General features: G+C 45.9%; 1 protein-coding gene across 1 annotated transcript in view; it reads left to right on the forward strand.

Annotated features, from left to right (window-relative positions):
- The first annotated feature begins 940 nt into the window (after positions 1–940).
- LOC137528918 (cytochrome P450 2H2-like) overlaps positions 941–21,240 on the forward strand; it is a 103,041-nt gene continuing 82,741 nt past the window's right edge. Inside the window, exons 1-2 of the mRNA XM_068250682.1 lie at positions 941–1,154; positions 8,059–8,221. Of these exons, the coding sequence (XP_068106783.1) occupies positions 975–1,154; positions 8,059–8,221 (343 nt within the window). The 5' untranslated portion in view covers positions 941–974. The remainder of the gene's footprint in view (positions 1,155–8,058; positions 8,222–21,240) is intronic.

Raw genomic sequence — 21,240 nt, forward strand, 5'->3', positions numbered from 1 at the left:
ATCTACTTTTTGGTACTTTTTTCAAATGCTGAAAAGTTATTCTAAGTAGAAAATGAAAATTCTCTCCCAGGAGAAAACTCAGAAGAAAAAGATAATTGCATATGAGCCATGGTGCCCATACATGGTATAAGTTTTACCTTTTTTTCGATTAGACAATTTCGCTTGATTACTCCGTTAGATCGAATATAAAGATTTTTCCAACATTTCCAATTGGATTTTTATAAAAAAAAAAAAAAAAACCTTGATAATTGTTCATTTTTCTTGATCAAAAAAAGATTATTTTTGACTTTTTTCGATTTGATCGGTTTGCACGAATAAATGGGAAAATCGAACATTTTTATTGTACCGTGTATGGGCACCATCACTGTGATTTTTGTGAAGTGTTTTTTGCTTACTGTATGGAGATTTTATTATAATGATAAATTGAAGATCTTTCTTAAAGGACTTCTGCGGTGAGGGGGCTTAAATAAATTTTACTAACCTGAGGCTTGTTCCAGCTCATAGCAGCCGTCTCGTGTCTTCGCCACAGCCCCGATCCTCCGCATTGTCCCGCTGGCCACCCGTGAAGATCGCGACCCTGCTGGTGGGTTGGGTCTTCTGTGACTGCGCGGGAATTTGTGCCCAGGCGTCCACGTCATCTGGTGTGTACTGCGTCTGTGCACAACTACTGCGTAGACACAGTACATGCCAGATGACGTAGACATGTGGGCACAAATTTGGAGGACTGGGGCTGCAGCGAGGGCACAAGATGGCTGCTGTGGGCTGGAAGAACCCCCAGGTCAGTAAAATTTGTTTAATTACCCTCGCCTCGGAAGTCCTTTAAAAAGCAGTATAGCTTTAAACTTCAGGTGTCATTCCGTAATAGCCTGTGACACTCCCTGCTCAGTGAGGACATGACATTTGGACTACAGTCAAGTTTCTTTACAAATAAATAGCATGGTACTTGCACAGAAGGCAGAGCCAGCATTATCAGGATGGCCGTGAATGTTGCAGCAACACTTCTCCTGGCTACTGGGGTCACTCTCTTAATTTACCTGATTAAATGGTGGATAAATGTAAAGAGAAAAGATCTGCCTCCAGGGCCGACTCCCCTGCCACTTCTGGGCAACTTTGCACAGATAAGCACAAGAGAAATGCCGCAATCCCTGGTAAAGGTAAGCCAAAATTGATCATGCCTGGCATACCAGAGCGGTTATGAAGCATTTTTTTAAATGCTTGCAGGGGGAAAACTGCTTGGCTAATGAAAATGAATGGGATAGTGCACACCAGAGTGGGTCGTTTTTCCACAAACGCAAACTTGGGGGCTGCAGCATTTTTTTAGATTTCTGAGGTGTTTCTTCCTCAATGTTAAAGTCTAGGGAAGTGGAAAACCGCTCTAAAAAACGTTAGATCAGAGCAGTTTTCCAGGTGTTTTTGTTACAGAAGCTGTTTAGTAACAGCTTTGCTGTAACAATATTTGAAATGTGCTACACAAAAACGCTCCAAAAAATGCTAGGCATGTTTAGTAAACATGCCGAGAATCGCTCTGAAATCTGCTTCAAAAACTTCTAGCGTTTTGCAGATCTGCTAGAGGTTTTTGGTGTGCACTGGGCCTATGATACATAAATATTTGGCCATAGATAATTTTTTTTTCTCCTTTTATTCTGTACATTACCACAATGAATTTTAAATGAAGCAACTCAGATGCAGTTTAAGTGCAGACTTTCAGCATTAATTCAGTGGGGTGAACAAAATGATGGCATACAAATTTGAGGCAATTAAAGCATTTTTTTTTAACACAAACCCTTTGTTTAAGGGGATTAAAGGTAATTGGACAAATTACATAACTAGAAATAAAATGTTCATTTCTAATACTTGGTTGAAAACCCTTTGCTGGTAATGACAGCCTGAAATCTTGAACTCATGGGCATCACCAGAAGCTGAGTTTCCTCTTTTTTAAAGCTCTGTCAGGCCTTGACTGCAGCAGCTTTCAGTTGCTGTTTGTTTGAGGGCTCTTCTGTCCGATGTTAAAGAGACACTGAAGCAAACTTATTTTGCCCATTTTACCTTATAAGTCGTTTCAGTGCTCTCATAACAAGTAATCCCAGTGCTGGTCGTAATGGAAAAATCTACGCTTACGGATCATTACGCGTAATTTTACGCTATTACGCATTACGCACTTACGGTTCCGGCGTAGGAAATTATCTACGGTACATCACTGTAATTACGCGTAAACGTACGCAGTTACGCGTAAGGATACCGTAATGTAGGCGCTTACACTACGATGTTACGCGTAGTGCCGTAATACCCATTAATGCGTATTTTTTTATGCATATGGACGATATGTACGCAATAGCCGTCAATGTGACAGTTATTGCGTACATATCATTCGTATGCGTCAAAACGTACGCTTATACTGAAGGGCGGGAGAAGATACTATTGGTTGCTTAGGATGTTGACTGATTGGCTACTCTTAAAAAAGGGGAGTTTTTACGTTAGTAATTACGCGTAAAATTACGCGTAAGTGTTTGTAAAATTACGCATACCTAGCAATTACGGTAGACAGTGTATTTACGATACCACTTTACAGCTTACGCGTAAATAATTATGCGTAAGACCGTAAGTTACGCGTAGCTTAATTTACATTGAATTATGATGCGTAATTACGCTCATGCATAATTTTGGCCCAGCACTGAGTAATCCGTAGTGTCCCCGCCGCTAAACGAGGGCTGCAGAGCCCCCAAATCCCTGGGGGGCAATCCAGCCGGCATTTCCTGGAAGGGGCAGAGTTTTTAGCTTCAGATCTTCAGTTACACTGGTTGAACTCGATTTATACTGGTTGAACTCGATGGACGTATGTCTTTTTTCAACCAAAATAACTATGTAACTATGTAAGATCTGCCCCTCCTGATGTCAGTCGCGGCGGATCGCCACAACTCCCCGTCCCTCTCACTCTTCCTTCACAGAGAGGGGCGGGGAGAGTCAGCGATCCGCGTGGCGATTGACGTCAGGAGGGGCAGAGCTACAGCTCATAGCTCTGCCTCTCAGCGCAGCAAAATCCATGACCAAGTTGGTTGTGGATATTTGCAGAGGGATTTGGGGGCTCTGCAGCCCTTGTTTAGCGGCGGGGACACGGCGGATTACTTGTTATGAGAGCACTGAAGCGACTTATAAGGTAAAATGTGCAAAATTAGTTCGCTTCAGTGTCTCTTTCAGTCAGTGAAATGCATGGTCCATTGACAGTTAAGATCAGGTGACTGTCTTGGCTATTCAAGAATTTTCCACTTCTTTGGCTTAATAAACTCCTGGGTTTCTTTGGCTGTATGTTTTGGGTCATTGTCCATCTGCTTTATGAAAAGCTGCCCAATCAATTTGACATTTAGCTGGATTTGAGCAGACAGTATGTCTCTATACACCTCTGAATTCATTCAGCTGCTCCTGTCCTGTGTCACATCATCAATAAACACTAGTGCCCCAGTGTCACTGACAGCCATGAACGGCCAGGCCTTTACACTACCCCATCATGTTTTACAGATAATGTGGTATGCTTTGGATAATGAGCTGTTCCACTCCTTCTACATACTTTTTTCTTGCCATCATTGTGGATGAGGTTGATCTTGGTTTCATCTGTCCAAAGAATGTTTTTCCAGAACTGTGCTAGCTTTTTTAGATTTTTTTTTTACCTAATGTTGGCTGTTCACAGCAAAATCTTCCACATGCAAGAACCACATCTCAGATAAACTCCAGGCCTTTTATCTGCCTAATTGATAATGACATAATGACGGACTTGCCCACACCTGCCCATGAAATGGATTTTGAGTTAATTGTTCAATTACATTTGAGTTTCTGAAATAAAGGGATTGTGTTAACCAAATGCTTTCGTTGCCTCCCATTTTTATGCAATAGTGTTGTTCACCCCACTGAATTACAGCTGAAAGTCTGCACTTCAACTGCATCTGAGTTGTTTCATTTAAAATACATTGTGTAATGTACAGAATCAACATTAGAAAAAAGTTGTCTCTGTTCAAATATTTATTGTATGAACCTAACTGTATATGGCCCAATTGCAGTAAAGATTTTACTGTGACACAGGCGGCCTCACATTTTGACGGCAGAACACTTTGGTACATTAAATTTGAGGTGCCCAGGTCCTGTAGCTGCAAATCAAGCCCAAATAAATAATCACCCTGCATCACCAAGCTTCACAGTTGTTATGATATGTTTTTACCGATATGCTGTGTGTTATTTTTTGTCAAACATGGTGCTGTGCATTATGGCCATACACCTCTAATTTGGTTTGGTGTGTAGAAAGGATACTGTCATAGAAGTCTCCTGGTTTAACATTGCAAACCTAAGCCATGCTGCTATGTTGTTTTCAGCGAGTTCAGGCTTTCTCCTAGGAACCCCTTTGAATAAGCTATGCAGTGCTATGGTAGTTTTTTTTTTGTTTAGTTTTGTTTCTCCTGAAGTGATCCTGAACATTAATATTTAACATGCTGAGGTCTGTAGAGTCTGCAATGTAATCATGGATTTTTCCCCCATTGCACTCAACGTTGCTTGGTCCAGCCTTGAGTTCTGCCGAGTCATCCATTCCTGAAAAGATTGCCACCTCTTTTGAGTATTTTCTACTTGTGAATATTATTTCTCATTGTACACACATGGACTTAACCATTTTAGCCTTTTGGACGTGACTGTCACGTCCAAAAGGCCTGCTGCTGCACGCTGCTGTGCATGCACACACGCTCCCTGCCACCGCCCATTAGCCCGGAGATCAATGAATGGGAACACAGTTCCTATTCATTGATCTAAGTCCCCGGTAGAAAGATAGACGGCTTCTTTGAGAAGCTGCAATCTTTCTGAAGAAAAAAAAACATTTCCCATCCTCTCTATACTGGAGTGCTCACTTCCAGGACTAAAAAAAAAATTGACTGTGGCCATCTTGTAGCCAAATAGTAAAACTACATCTACATACAATTTTTTTTTTAAATCATGTAGCGAGCCCAGGGCTCGCTACATGATAGCCGCTGTGCAGCGGCATCCCCCCACCCGCTTCGATTGCCTCTGGCGATCTGCGATCAGGAAATCTCGTTCCAAGAACGGGATTTCCTGGAGGGCTTCCCCCGTTGCCATGGCGATGGGCGGGATTATGTCACCGACGTTGTGACGTCATTGGTAGTCCCGATCCACCCCTCAGCGCTGCCTGGCACTGATTGGCCAGGCAGCGCACGGGGTCTGGGGGGGGGGGCAGCGCGGTGCGACGAGCGGCGGCTAATCGGCGCAGAGCGGAGGCGATCGGAGTGCACATGCAGCTAGCAAAGTGCTAGCTGCGTGTTGCAAAAAAAATTATGCAAATCGGCCCAGCAGGGCCTGAGAAATCCTCTTGCGCTGCTTACCCCGAACTACGTTCGTGGTTACCACCAGGAAGGGTAAATAAACACACATAATTACATTTAAAATTAACTGTTTACCTCCCACACCAAAAATTACCCAAATAAAATGTTTAATGAAAAAAAAATTACAATTAAAAAAAACTAAAAATTTTTTTTTTTAAATTATAAGCTTGTAAATAGTGATGGACGCAAAACTAAAAAAAGCACCTTTATTTCCCAATAAATTATTGGCACCATACATTATGATAGGGACATCATTTAAATGGTGTAATAACCGGGATAAAAGGGCAAATAAAATACGTAGGTTTTAATTGTGGTAGCATGTATTATTTTAAAGCTATAATGGCTGAAAACTAAAAAATAATTATTTTTTTCCCATTCTTAGCAAAATGTACCACCCAAAGAAAGCCTACCGTAATTGGTGGTGGAAAAAACAAGATATAGATCAATTCATTGTGATAAGTAGTGATAAAGTTATTGGTGAATGAATGGGATGTGAAAGTTGCTCGAATGCATAAGGTGAAAAACGACTGAAGGCTGAAGTGGTTAAAATAGTTTAAATTTGGCCTTAGCAAGAAGTTTTAAATCATGATGATTCCATTTATTGGCTAACTAAAAATGAATAAGAATAAGCAAGCTTTCGGCCTTGCAGCCTTCGTTGGGCTTACCTTATAACTCTTCTCAGATTGATGGATAGCAACAACTGCTACTCTGAAATCACTGCTGCTATCTTTTCTCTTTGGCATTGTGTAAACTCACACCTCAATGCTTCAGATCAGTAGACTGCTAAAACCTTGCCTCATTGGGCTTGATTCATAAAGTGGTGCTAACCTACTTATCACGTCTAAACTCTTAGGGTGCTAAGTAGGTTAGCACCGGTTTTCTCAATTGAGAAATCCGGTGCTAACCTACTTAGCACCCTGGTTAGCACGTCTAAAGACTTTAGACGTGCTAAGTAGGTTAGCACCGCTTTGTGAATCAAGCCCATAGAGGTGGTCACAGACTGGCTGCTAATACTAACCCTTTTATTTCCTATGGAAGTGTTCAGTGTGTATTTTCATACACTGCTTTGGCATTTTGACTTAGGCTACAAGTAGATGTTGTTTTGAGTTCAAGTTAAAAAAGGAACAGAAAAGTAGCATTTCATGTTATACGACCATTGCGTTGCATACAGTGAAGCATGCTTCACTGCCACTGTTAAGGCGCGCTTTATGAAGTAATATAATGTTACATCACAACGCAGTACTGTGAACATTGCATAGTTTTTACATTGCAGTGCAACTTTCTACGTTAATATGTGTCCATTACATTACACCACAATGACCCACTGTGAATGTAGCCTTACTTTTGCTTAAATATAAAATTACATGGTGGATATAAAAATGCATATTATACAATATACTATTGGGGATCGTAGAATGGAGCTTGTAAATTTAGGCATGATCGGCAAATGGAGAATTTGGGTGCGCCCATACACTTTAATGTAAAATAGCCGCTACAAGGCGCCACACCAGAAGTTTGGGCACACCGTTATTTTTCCATAACAAGGTTTATTTTTTCCATAATAAAATAGTATTCACTACAAAACATGGTTTATATTTTTACCTCTTATAAAATAATATCCGCTTCAAACAAGGTTAGACATCGGTTGGGGGGGGGGGGGGGGGGGGGGGGTTAAGAATAGGCATCAAAAGGGGGGTTTTGAGATTAGACGTCAAGAGGAGGGTTTTAAGGTTAGGCGCCAGGAGTGTGGTTTTAAGGTTAGGTGTCAGGGTGTTGGTTAAGGTTAGGCTTTGGGGGGTGGTGGTTAAGATTAGGCATCAAGGGCGAACGGTTAAGGTTAGGTGTGTGTGGGGGTTAAGGTTAGGCATCGGAGGTGAGGTGGTTAGGGGGTTAGGCATTGGTAGAAGGATTGTTTTGTGTGAGAATAGGGATAGGATTAGTCGTAGTAGAATATTGGTATCGTATTTATACACTTTAGCACTGCAAGACAGAATATTGGTTAATTTAATGGTATTGTACTAGGGGCTATTTTGATTGTAGTGATTATGATAAAATTCAGTTATATTATGAAAAGTGCTCTAATTAAGGTATTTCAAGCCATTTTTCTTTGTGCCTTTTTCCAATTTCCATAGACCCAGTAGAATATTGGTAAAAGTTACAATATTCTGCTGTGTCTATGCAAAAAGATGCAAGGAAAAATGGATACAAAATACCATAATTAAAGCCTCTTGCTCATATCATATTTTTTTTGCTCATATCAAAGTTTAGCCCAATGCAGGGTCAAAGTTTAGCCCAATGACGAGGTATAGGGGCAAGTTGAGCGCGCTATGTGTTCACCACCCGCTGTGGATACGGACAGCTGAAAACCGCGCGAACTACCCGCCGGGTGAACGATCCTCCAGGCTAGTGATGTGTCTGTACAGCATTGGGCCCAAACTTTCGCTTGAGGGATCAAATCCTAGTCCATGCCAGGGGACAGAAATCCATGGTGTATGCATAGCTATACCCTCTAACATGCCATCGTTTTGACAAACACACCTAAAAATGTTGGGGACACTCAGCAAAGACCTTGCAGTGGCATGACAATGCTAATAACGATGGTCAGGTGTCTTTGATATCCTAGTCCCAGTTCTTCTATAACACTCCCGCCCAAAATTGTTAAATAACATGTATTTCCTTTCCACAGCTAGGTGGGGCATATGGACCAGTTTACATGGTGTATCTGGCAAATATCCCAGCTGTTATGCTCATTGGCTATGATGCTGTGAAGGAGGCGCTGGTTGATCGCAGTGACGTGTTTAGTGCCAGAGGAGAAATTGGTGTAGTAGAACTACTTTTTAAAGGTTTTGGTAAGTAATACTATAGTAATAATACTATAATTCATAACAGACTGGGTAACTGATTTGCAAGAATTTTGTTTTAAAGAAAAATCCCAGACATAAATAATCCTACTAATATAATAAATGGAAAAGTTCGGATGTTTGGATGTTTGTTACTCGATCACGCAAAAAATGGCTTAAAGGATTTGAATGAAATTTGGCACACACATAGTACATTACCTGGAATAAAGTATAGGATACTTTTTATTCCCATAACTAAAAAGTGGGTGGAGACAAATACAAATTTCACTGGTAAAATGTAAACAGCAGCCATTCTTACACTGTTAATGGTAGGGTTCTCAAACTTTGCACAGTTGGTCACTGGGTGACTGGGATTAATATTCAGAAAAGTGGGTGGAGTCTATAAAAGCCAATCAAACTTCACCTATTTATTTTCAAGGGGAATATTTACATTGCTGCCATTCTTGCACTGTTAATGGCACAAGCCTCAAACCTGGTACAGTTGATCGTCGGGTGACTGGGGTTCAATTTCAGAAAGGGGGTGGAGCCACAAACAGCCAATCAGATTTGTTTCATTTCAATGCAAATGATTGATGCCAAACACAGCAAAACTCCCAAACTTAGTAATTGAGTAATTGATTAATTGTGTGTTAGGGTTAGAAAAGTGGGCACAGCCAACGCCACCAGCCAAATACATAAGCGGGCAATGCGGGGTCATAAGTGGGCGGAGACAATTACAAATTTTACTGGGAAAATGTAAACAGCAGCCATTCTTACACTGTTAATGGTAGGGTTCTCAAACTTTGCACAGTTGGTTACTGGGTGACTGGGATTAACATTCAGAAAAGTGGGTGGAGCCTACAAAAACAATCAAAAATTACCTATTGATTTTTCAGGGGAATATTTTATTGCTGCCATTTTGCACTTGCCTCAAACCTGGTACAGTTGATCATTGGGTGACTGGGCATTACATTTATAAAAGGGGGTGGAGCCTCAAACAGCCAATATGATTTGTTTCATTTTAATGCTGACAAACTTGGTCATTGAGTAGTTGATTAATTGTGTGTTAGGGTTAGGAAAAGTGGGGGCAGCCAACACCTGCCAAATACATAATCGGGAAATGCTGTGTTCAGTAGGCGGAGACAAATTCAAATTTCAATGAGAAAATGTAAACTGCAGCAATTCTTACACTGTTCTCAAACTTTGCACAGTTGGTCACTGGGTGAATTAATATTCAGAAAAGTGGGTGGAACCTACAAAAGCAAATCAAAATTCACCTATTGATTTTCAAGGGGAATATTTAATTGCTGCAATTCTTGCACTGTTAATGGCACAAGCTACATGCACTGTTAATCACCTTTACCTGGTACAGTTGGCCATTGGGTGATTGGGGTTCAAATTCAGAAAAGGGGTGGAGCCACATTCAATCAGATTTATTTTATTTCAATGCAAATTATTGATGCCAAAGACTGCAAAGCTCAAAAACTTGGTCATTAAGTAATTGAGTAATTGTGTGTTAGGGTTAGGAAAAGTGGGCGGAGCCAACACTAGCCAAATACATACCCGGGCAACGCCGGGCGTCCAGCTAGTAAAGAATAATTGTAGAAATGTTCATAAACCACTGCTTGCTCTTCTTCACAGTTAAAAACAGCTTAGGAGTGGTATGCACGCAATGCGCGGCTGTGCTGCGTAGCATGCATTCCTTAGTTACATGTACTTCTTACATAGCAACACGCGCTCCTTTAAATGTTGGGTGCTGCTGTGAAGCATCACGACTGCGATACTCGACTAGCGTGGCTGCTATTATGTCAATTAACATAGTAACTAGCGGATCAGCTGATTTCGGCGCTCGGCTCTTAGAAACTGGGTGCCCCATAGCAGCAATGTTATGCTGCGCAAGAGTGTAGCGGTAATTTGGGGCGCTGGCGGGTTCCAGACCCCGAAATACATCTCCCTCCAAGTTGCGACAACTCGGAGGGGGAATAGTATTTAATGCCGCCTCAGAGTTTACCACGCCGAAGTGAGCGGCGCTGATATGAGATGCACCCAGTAACTAGGTTAATTAAGATAGTAGTGTGTAGTATCGCGGTCACTATACTTCACAGCAGCAACCAGCATTTAAAGCAGCGCACATTGCTATGTGTAACGATCGGTGTCAGCACACAGAGAGAATCTGATTATTGGTGATCTGCAGTATCACCAAGAATACAGATATATACCTGATTATTGATGATCTGCAGAATCACCAATAATACAAGTATAACTAACCTCTGGACACCTGCTGAAATGTAAGTGTTTGGTGCAACAGTATATGAGCCTGGATCACCTGAGGAGCAGGTGACTCTAGTCCCTCTGAAGGACAGGGAGTCCCTGCAACTCCTGGACACCCCACCGGGGGGGTGTCACAGGTAGAAGGGTCGGCCAGGCCGGGTCGGCAACACACGAGCAGATAAAGTACAGAGGCAGAAAGCTGATTCGGTAACCAGGGACAGGCAGGGTTGGCAACAGGTAATCAGATATGAAAAGGTACTGAATCAGAGAGCAGGAGAAGGGTCGAGAGAGCAATAGGTCATAACAGATATCAAGCAGAGGTCTAGTCTAGAGTGTGAGGTCCGTAGTCTCAACACTCAGGAACTGGTCTAAAGAATAACACAGCAATGACACAGTATCCCTAATCTTGGGTGTGAGGTCCGTGGTCTCTACACCCTGGAACTGGTCTAAAGGATAACACAGCAATGACACAGTATCCCTAATCTTGGGTGTGAGGTCCGAGGTCTCTACACCCTGGAACTGGTATAACACAGTAATAACACAGTAATCTGGCTAAGTGTGAATTCCCAGGTCCACCTGGTTCTAACACACTGAGGGATCTGACTATGGTCTGAGTGCTAACAAATAAGCATTCGCAACGGCAGACAACCAGCAACTGACAAGCAAGAAGTATATATAGCAGAGCGCTCTTCAGCGCCGCCTAGTCCCATTCAGCCAATCACCTACTGCGCTGGGATCAGCTGATCGTCCTGATCAGCTGATCCCTCTCCTATTGGCATAAAGGGCCTGCCTGTTAGCGCACGCACGTAGCTCTACATCTGTGTGCACTACTAGGCTCAGACAAACCAGACGCATGCTGCTGCGGAGAAACCGCCGGTCTGAACGCGGAACCAGCCGCCTCGCTGTAAGACCGCGCGGCAGTGTCTCTGCAAATCCATTACAGTACCCCCCCTCGAGGAGTGGACTCCGGACACTTCCCACCAGGCTTCCCAGGATGTAAGTCATGAAACTCCTTTTTTAATTCCTCCGCATGCATGCGACAATCTGGCACCCAAGATCTTTCCTCTATGCCATATCCTTTCCAGTGGACCAGATACTGCACGGAATTCTGCACTAAGCGAGAGTCCAGGATCTTTTCAATTTCATACTCTGGTTGGTCATCCACCAACACAGGGGGGGGGGGGGAGAGGAATCCACGTGTACTGCTGGCTTCAGAAGAGACACATGGAATGATCTCACACCTCTCATACTGGCTGGGAGATCAATCGCGTAAGTGACATTATTGATTTTCTTGGACACTGGAAATGGTCCTATAAATCTAGGGCCTAGTTTGGGGGACAGTTGCTTCAAAGCCAAATGTCGAGTGGCTACCCACACCAAATCTCCTGGAGAGAACTTCCACTCCACAGACCGTCCTTTATCTGCCTGTCTTTTCTGGGTTTGGAAAGCTTTCCCCAGGTTCCCCAAATCTCCTTTAGAGCCCTCTGCCAATCCTCCAGAGCTGGGAACGGTGTAGATGCGACCGGCAGAGGAGCAAACTTAGGTGATCCCAGAAGAGGAGCTTTTCAGGTTGTTATGTGCAAATTCCGCAAACGGCAAAAATTTTACCCAATCGGATTGCGCGTCTGCAGCATAACACCTGAGGAACTGTTCCAGGGATTGGTTAACTCTCTCGGTCTGGCCATTGGTCTGTGGGTGGTACCCTGAAGAAAATGCAAGATCCATGTCTAACTGATGGCAGAAGGCTTTCCAAAGCTTTGAAACAAATTGGACTCCCCGATCTGACACTACATTCTCCGGAATGCCATGCAGCCGGAAAATGTGCTGGATGAAGAGATCAGCCAATTCCTGGGCCTAGGGGAGTCCTTTCAAAGGGACAAAATGAGCCATCATACTGAATCTGTCCACTACCACCCAAATGACCGTCTTGCCCTCAGACCGAGGGAGCTCACCCACAAAATCCATGGAGACATGGGTCCATTGTTCACTTGGAACTGGCAAAGGCTGTAAGGTGCCAACAGGGGCCTGATGAGAGGGTTTACTCCTTGCACACACTGCACACTCTCTTACAAACTCCTTACAATCTGTTGCCAATGTAGGCCACCACAAACATCTGGCCAGTAAATCCTGAGTTCTGGTGGCCCCGGGATGACCAGCATTCTTGTGGGAATGAAACAGTTGCAAGAGTTGTAAACGGAAAGGCAGTAGTACAAACATGACCCCATCAGGCTTCCCCTCTGGAACATCCTGTTGGTAAGGACTCAGAGTGACTGTCCAATCCCTCCAGGTCTCAGTGGCTGCCAGAACTACCTTCTGAGGTAGAATGGTCTCAGGGGCTGAGGGGTGTACTGTCTCAGGTTCAAAACACCTGGATAAGGCATCGGCTTTGATGTTTTTACTACCAGAGGTATACGTAATTACAAATCTGAATCTTGCAAAGAACAGGGACTAAGTCTCTTAGAACCCTCTATGTACTCCAGATTCTTATGATCTGTATAAACTGTGATAGTGTGTTCTGCACCTTCTAGCCAGTGTCGCCATTCCTCAAAAGCTAACTTGATGGCCAAAAGCTCCCGGTTGCCTATGTCGTAGCTTTTCTCTGCAGGTGAAAATCTACGAGAGAAGTAGGCACATGGGTGGAGTTTGACCTGCAAGCCTGACCTCTGAGACAATACAGCTCCCACCCCCACCTCTGAAGCATCAACCTCCACAATAAAGGGAAAGGTGTCATCGACATGTCTTAATATAGGTTCGGAACAGAACAGTTTCTTTAGTGTGGAAAAAGCCGCATGAGCCTCTGGTGACCAGTGATGAGTATCAGCCCCTTTTTTGGTGAGACTGGTGAGGGGCGAGATGATGGTAGAGTACCCCTTTATGAACCTTCTGTAGTAGTTGGCAAAGCCCAGAAATCTCTGGAGCGCCTTCAGTCCAACAGGCTGAGGCCACTCCAGGACAGCGGAAACCTTCCCTGGATCCATTGAAAGGCCAAAGGTGGAGATAATGTACCCCAAGAAGGCAACCGAGGTTACTTCGAAGAGGCATTTCTCCAGTTTAGCATAAAGCAGATTCTGTCTTAGCTTTTCCAGCACAAACTTAACATGCCTGCGGTATTCAGAAAAATTGGACGAAAAGATCAGTATATCGTCCAGATAGACTAGGACTAACTTCCCCAACACCTCCCTGAATACCTCGTTAATTAACTCCTGGAAGACAGCCGGGGCGTTACACAACCTGAAGGGCATCACTAGGTACTCGTAATGCCCGTCGGGCGTGTTAAAGGCTGTCTTCCATTCGTCACCATCTCTAATACGCACCAGATTGTATGCACCTCTCAGATCTAGCTTTGAGAAAATCTTGGCGTTGGTCACCTGAATGAACAAATCGCCACTTAGAGGTAAAGGGTAGCGATTTTTCATCGTGATCTTATTTAGGCCTCTATAATCAATGCAAGGACGAAGGCCTCCATCTTTTTTTTTTACAAAAAAGAATCCTGCCCCTGCTGGTGAACGCAAGGGACGGATGAACCCTTTAGCCCCTGGGAGGCATACAACAGGATCTCAAATCAATGGGACAATCCAAGGTACGGTGGGGGGGGAGTTTATCTGCCGACTTGGGACAGAAGACGTCAGCAAACTCTGCATATTGTTTTGGCACACCTTCAAACTGAATGCTGGTATTACCCATGGTTACTTTCGCTAGACAATGATGATAACAATGGGTCAACCAGCTTGTTAGCTGACCTGAAACCCAGTCTATCTGAGGGGAGTGAAGTTGTAACCAAGGCATGCCAAGAGTGACAGTGGAGGTTGCCATACGCAAGACCAGAAATTGCAGATTCTCCTCATGCAGTAACCTAACACTGAACCTTAAATTCGGAGTACGGGACAGAGGATGTTTACTTTGCAGAGGAGAGTCATCTACCGCAGTGACCAGAATCAGTTGGTCCAATGGGAGTATAGGAATTCCCAATTTTTTTGCAAAGCCGTAATCTATAACGTTAGCCGCTGAACCAGAGTCAACGAAAGCTTCAGTGGTAACAGTCTGACCCTTCCATGTGACAGAACAGGGAAGGAGCAAACGATTGTTGTCTAGAGGTAAAGACTGTGCGCCTAGGGTATTACCTCTGACTACACCTAGTCGGCAGCGTTTCCTGACTTCTTGGGGCAATTCTGCACTCTATGGCCCTCCTCTGCACAGTATAAACAGAGCTGTTCTGCTTTCCTGCGATTCCTCTCCATCCGCGTCAACTTGGACTGACCAATTTGCATTGGTTCTGACGGAGGTGAGACGGGTGGAGAAGAGGCATAAGAGACATATCTGACCACGTTCTTACCATGGGTTTGCTTCTGACACCGTAAACGGCGATCAACCCGTACTGCTAAAGAGATTGCCTCATCAATAGTTTTTGGTTTGGGGTGTCCCAACATCAATTTTGAAACTGCGTCTGACAACCCCGATAAAAAAACAATCTAACAGTGCAAAATCCCCCCACCTAGCTGATACAGACCACTTTCTGAATTCAGCTGCATAGACTTCTACTGGATCCTTGCCTTGACGCAAGGTTTTTAACTTCCGCTCAGCAGTAGAGGCAATGCCCAGGTCATCATAAGTTATGGCCATGGACCTCTACTGATGTCAGCGCCTCGTACCCTGTCTGCAGGCTATATGCCCAAGTTTGAGCATCTCCTGACAGCAGGGTCTTAATAAATGTAATTCTCTGTGCCTCTGCTCCTGACAAGTTAGGTCTCAGTTCAAAATACGACATTATACGATTCTTAAAATTCTGAAAGTCAGATCTATGACCAGAAACCCTTTCGGGTACAGACATACGCAAGTCTGTAACTGGAGGAGATCGCACTGAATTTACAGCCGTCTGAAGGACCTGTAAGGACCCAGATAAAGCAGAGATCTGGGCCTGCTGACCATCCAGCACTCTGATGAAATTTTCCACCGAGGTGGTGAGTGTATCAAGACGGCTGTTAAGTGCGTCCATTTTGTTTTTCAGGTCTGCCGTTCTGTAACGATTGGTGTCAGCACACAGAGAGAATCTGATTATTGGTGATCTGCAGTATCACCAAGAATACAGATATATACCTGATTATTGATGATCTGCAGAATCACCAATAATACAAGTATAACTAACCTCTGGACACCTGATGAAATGTAAGTGCTTGGTGCAACAGAATATGAGCCTGGATCACCTGAGGAGCAGGTGACCCTAGACCGTATAACGAGTATCTCCTAGTTAGGGTTGGAGATAACCAGAGAGCCAGTGATTCCCTGAACTGCTGGGAGTCAGACTCTACTGCAGTCAAAGGACTCCTATGGAATAGAGTCCCTAACTGGATTGCAGAGAGGTCCCTCTGAAGGACAGGGAGTCCCTGCAACTCCTGGACACCCCACCAGGGGGTGTCACAGGTAGAGGGGTCGGCCAGGCCGGGTTGGCAACACACGAGCAGATAAAGTACAGAGACAGAAAGCTGATTCGGTAACCAGGGACAGGCAGGGTTGGCAACAGGTAATCAGATATGCGAAGGTACTGAATCAGAGAGCAGGAGAAGGGTCGAGAGAGCAATAGGTCATAACAGATATCAAGCAGAGGTCTAGTCTAGAGTGTGAGGTCCGTAGTTTGAACACTCAGGAACTGGTCTAAAGAATAACACAGCAATGACACAGTCTCCCTAATATTGGGTGTGAGGCCTGTGGTCTCTACACCCTGGAACTGGTCTAAAGTATAACACAGTAATAACACAGTAATAACACAGTAATAACACAGTAATCTGGCTAAGTGTGAATTCCCAGGTCCACCTGGTTCTAACACACTGAGGGATCTGACTATGGTCTGAGTGCTAACACATAAGCATTCGCAACGGCAGACAACCAGCAACTGACAAGCAAGAAGTATATATAGCAGAGCGCTCTTCAGCGCCGCCCAGTCCCATTTAGCCAATCACCTACTGCGCTGGGATCAGCTGATCGTCCTGATCAGGTGACCCCTCTCCTATTGGCATAAAGGGCCTGCCTGTTAGTGCACACACGTAGCTCTCCATCTGTGTGCACTACTAGGCTCAGACAAACCAGACGCATGCTGCTGCGGAGAAACCGCCGGTCTGAACGCGGAACCAGCCGCCTCGCTGTAAGACCGCGCGGCAGTGTCTCCGCAAATCCATTACAGTACCCCCCCTCGAGGAGTGGACTCCGGACACTTCCCACCAGGATTCCCAGGATGTAAGTCATGAAACTCCTTTTTTAATTCCTCCGCATGCATGCGACAATCTGGCACCCAAGATCTTTCCTCTATGCCATATCCTTTCCAGTGGACCAGATACTGCACGGAATTCTGCAAATATACAAATATGCCACTCAGCATCCCTGCTCGCTGCTAGTGTTGGCTGAACAGTGTTCGCCACTGTTCGGGTTCTGCAGAACATCACCCTGTTCGGGTGATGTTCGAGTTCGGCCGAACACCTAATGGTGTTCGGCCAAACTGTTCGGCCATATGGCCGAACTAAGAGCGCATGGCCGAACGTTACCCGAACGTTCGGCTAGCGCTGTGATTGGCCGAACGGGTCACGTGGTTCGGACCCGAACGCGCTCTGATTGGCCGAACGGGTCACGTGGTTCGGGTATATAAATACCCGATCCACGTCATTTCTCCGCTATTTGTCTGTGGGTTTAGCTTTGGGTAGGCAGGCAGGGTAGTTCTCTCTCCAGCCAGGCTAGCCAGGGTCCCCCGGTCATTGTGTCGCTGCTGGGAATAGTAGTACACCGCTCACCCACACTATATAGCATTGTGTTTACTGCCACTCTGTGTGTCTGCTGGGAACAGTAGTACAGCGCTCACCCTGTATAGCATTGTGCTCTGTGTCGCTGCTGGGAATAGTAGTACACCGCTCAACCACACTATATAGCATTGTGTTTACTGCCACTCTGTGTGTCTGCTGGGAACAGTAGTACAGCGCTCACCCTGTATAGCATTGTGCTGTGTCGCTGCTGGGAATAGTAGTACACCGCTCAACCACACTATATAGCATTGTGTTTACTGCCACTCTGTGTGTCTGCTGGGAACAGTAGTACAGCGCTCACCCTGTATAGCATTGTGCTCTGTGTCGCTGCTGGGAATAGTAGTACACCGCTCAACCACACTATATAGCATTGTGTTTACTGCCACTCTGTGTGTCTGCTGGGAACAGTAGTACAGCGCTCACCCTGTATAGCATTGTGCTCTGTGTCGCTGCTGGGAATAGTAGTACACCGCTCAACCACACTATATAGCATTGTGTTTACTGCCACTCTGTGTGTCTGCTGGGAACAGTAGTACAGCGCTCACCCTGTATAGCATTGTGCTCTGTGTCGCTGCTGGGAATAGTAGTACACCGCTCACCCACACTATATAGCATTGTGTTTACTGCCACTCTGTGTGTCTGCTGGGAACAGTAGTACACCGCTCACCCTGTATAGCATTGTGCTCTGTGTCGCTGCTGGGAACAGTAGTAGTACACCGCTCACCCACACTATATAGCATTGTGTTTACTGCCACTCTGTGTGTCTGCTGGGAACAGTAGTACAGCGCTCACCCACACTATATAGCATTGTGTTTACTGCCACTCTGTGTGTCTGCTGGGAACAGTAGTACACCGTTCACCCACACTATATAGCATTGTGTTTACTGCCACTCTGTGTGTCTGCTGGGAACAGTGGTACACCGCTCACCCTGTATAGCATTGTGCTCTGTGTCGCTGCTGGGAACAGTAGTAGTACACCGCTCACCCACACTATATAGCATTGTGTTTACTGCCACTCTGTGTGTCTGCTAAGAACAGTAGTACACCGCTCACCCTGTATAGCATTGTGCTCTGTGTCGCTGCTGGGAACAGTAGTAGTACACCGCTCACCCACACTATATAGCATTGTGTTTACTGCCACTCTGTGTGTCTGCTGGGAACAGTAGTACACCGCTCACCCACACTATATAGCATTGTGTTTACTGCCACTCTGTGTCTCTGCTGGGAACAGTAGTACACCGCTCACCCACACTATATAGCATTGTGTTTACTGCCACTCTGTGTCTCTGCTGGGAACAGTAGTACACTGCTCGCCCACACTATATAGCATTGTGTTTACTGCCACTCTGTGTGTCTGCTGGGAACAGTAGTACACCGCTCACCCTGTATAGCATTGTGCTTTGTGTCGCTGCTGGGAATAGTAGTACACCGCTCACCCACACTATATAGCATTGTGTTTACTGCCACTCTGTGTCTCTGCTGGGAACAGTAGTACACCGCTCACCCGCCACTGTATAGCATTTCTGGACTGCCACTGTACTGCTGCCAGTCAGCGTGTACTTTAAGGATAAGTGAAATGAAGAAGAAATCCTGTGAAAGAGGGAGGGGCAAGGGAAGAGGTGTTCCCCCTGACGGTTCACGTACAGGCCACAGTGGAGCACCGAAGAAAACCCACTCAATACCGCCCATGTTGTCCAGGAAATCAACCCTCACAAATCCAAAAGAACAGGACCAGATAATTAATTGGATGAGCGTCCAGCAGTGGGTTAAGCAGCACCAGCACATCACGCACGAGGTCCGAGTCCTCAGCCAGTTACAAGGAGCCAGTGGGCACAAAGCTGACACAACCGGCAGCGACACCACGCACACAACTGCCAAATAACCAGTCCGAAGAATTTCCTCAGGACACGAAGGGGTATTCGCAGGAGCTATTCCCAGCCCAACAAACTTCCACCTTTCAAAGGTCAATGGAACAGCCAGAAATTTTGTGCCCGGATTCACAACCATTGACTGTGGGAAATGCACCGCCCACTGAAATGGAAGGCGAGTCCGAGGAGGACTTTGAAACCCAAATCCCAGAGCAAGTTGGGCAGGAGGGGTTTCAATTGCAGGAGGTCGGCTGAGAAGATCTTGAAGACGACGTTGGAGTGTGCTGCGCAGAGGTTGTTGTGGGGAGCTCTACTCCACGGCGGCGGCCCACAATCACATATGACGAGTTTGAGGAGATGGAAGAGGAGAAGGGTATGGACAATGTTGACAGAGACCCAGATTTTGTATGTGAAGGAGAACATCGCCGTCGTAGCAGCACAGATGAGTCTGTTGAAGAACCCACTACTGCACGAGTTCGCCTTGTGCCACAAGGTAGACGGCGCGACATTTCAGGCACCACAAGCGTGGACGTTCAAGTGAGATGCAAAAGAGGCGCAAACAGAAATCGCCAGCAAGGCAGGTGCTCCAAAGTCTGGCCTTTCTTTGAAGACTGCAGTGAGGATGGTACCATGGTGATTTGCAAGGTGTGCAAGACCCGCCTGAGCAGGGGGAAACATATTAACAACCTCTCCACCACCAGCATGACCCGCCACATGGTATCCAAACATCCCACTCTGTGGCCGCCAGGACAGGGTACCAGCAACACTGCCTCCCTTGGGGTCACCAGACTCAGCACCAGGCCCTCCTCAGCAGCAGCAGTAGCCCAGCCATTGCGTGGTTCACAACAACAACATTCACAAACATCAGATGACGCTGACACTGTCACTTTCCGGAATAGTGCTCTTGAGGTCTCCCAGTCATCAAACACAACAACCAACAGCCGTTCAGTGTGCAGCCCTACGGTTCAGTTGTCTGTCTCGGAGATGCTTGAGCGCAAGAGGAAATTGCCAGCAAATGACCCCCGGGCCGTGGCACTAACAGCCAGCATAGCCAAGCTTCTGGCCTGCGAAATGCTGCCATATCGAGTGGTGGAGACAAACAGCTTCAAGGGCATGATGTCAGTGGCCATCCCACGTTACGTGGTTCCCAGCCGCTACCACTTTGCGCGCTCTGCAGTGCCTGAGTTGCATGAGCACGTGGTCAGCAAAATAACCCGAAGCTTGAAGAATGCCGTTGCCTGCAAGGTTCACCTCACCACTGACACCTGGACGAGTGCGTTCGGCCAGGGTCGATACATCTCCCTTACCGCGCACTGGGTGAACCTTGTGGAGCCTGGCAGCGATTCCTCACCTGCTACGGCGCGGGTGTTGCCCACGCCGCAAACAGCTGCACCGCCGTCCCTCCCACTGGATAACAACAGCAGCACCTACCTCTCTGACTCCTTCTCCTCCAAAGCATCTCAAAGCTGTACCTCATCCGGAAACGCTAACCCAGCAGCAGTAGGATCGTGGAAGCAGTGCAGCACAGCTGTTGGCATGCGTCAGCAAGCGTTGCTGAAGCTGATCTGCGTTGGGGATAAGCAGCACACAGGGGAGGAAATTTGGAGGGGAATAAAGGAACAGACGGATTTGTGGCTGGCACCGCTGGACCTGAAACCGGGCATGGTTGTGTGTGATAATGGGAGTAATCTCATTCGCGCTTTAAGGTTGGCTAAGCTGACACACATCCCTTGCCTGGCGCACGTGATGAACCTAGTAGTTCAGCGGTTCCTGAGGACATACCCAGGCGTGGCCGATCTTCTGTTGAAGGTGCGACGAGTGGCCAAACATTGTAGAAATTCCAGTACTGCTTCGGGGGCACTCGCCAAGATGCAGGAGCGCTTCAATCTCCCCCACCATCGCTTGCTGTGTGATGTCCCTACGCGCTGGAATTCTACGCTGCACATGCTAGCCCGCTTTTGCGAGCAGAAGAGTGCAGTGGTCCAGTACATGACGGCGCAGTACCGAGGCGCATCCGGACAGCTGCCAAGCTTCTGTGGATCCGATTGGGCTAACATGTTGGACCTCTGCCAAGTCCTCCAAAATTTTGAGCAATCCACGTTGC

The sequence above is a fragment of the Hyperolius riggenbachi genome, chromosome 8, assembly GCF_040937935.1.
Source record: "Hyperolius riggenbachi isolate aHypRig1 chromosome 8, aHypRig1.pri, whole genome shotgun sequence".
In the NCBI taxonomy this organism is placed as follows: Eukaryota; Metazoa; Chordata; class Amphibia; order Anura; family Hyperoliidae; genus Hyperolius; species Hyperolius riggenbachi.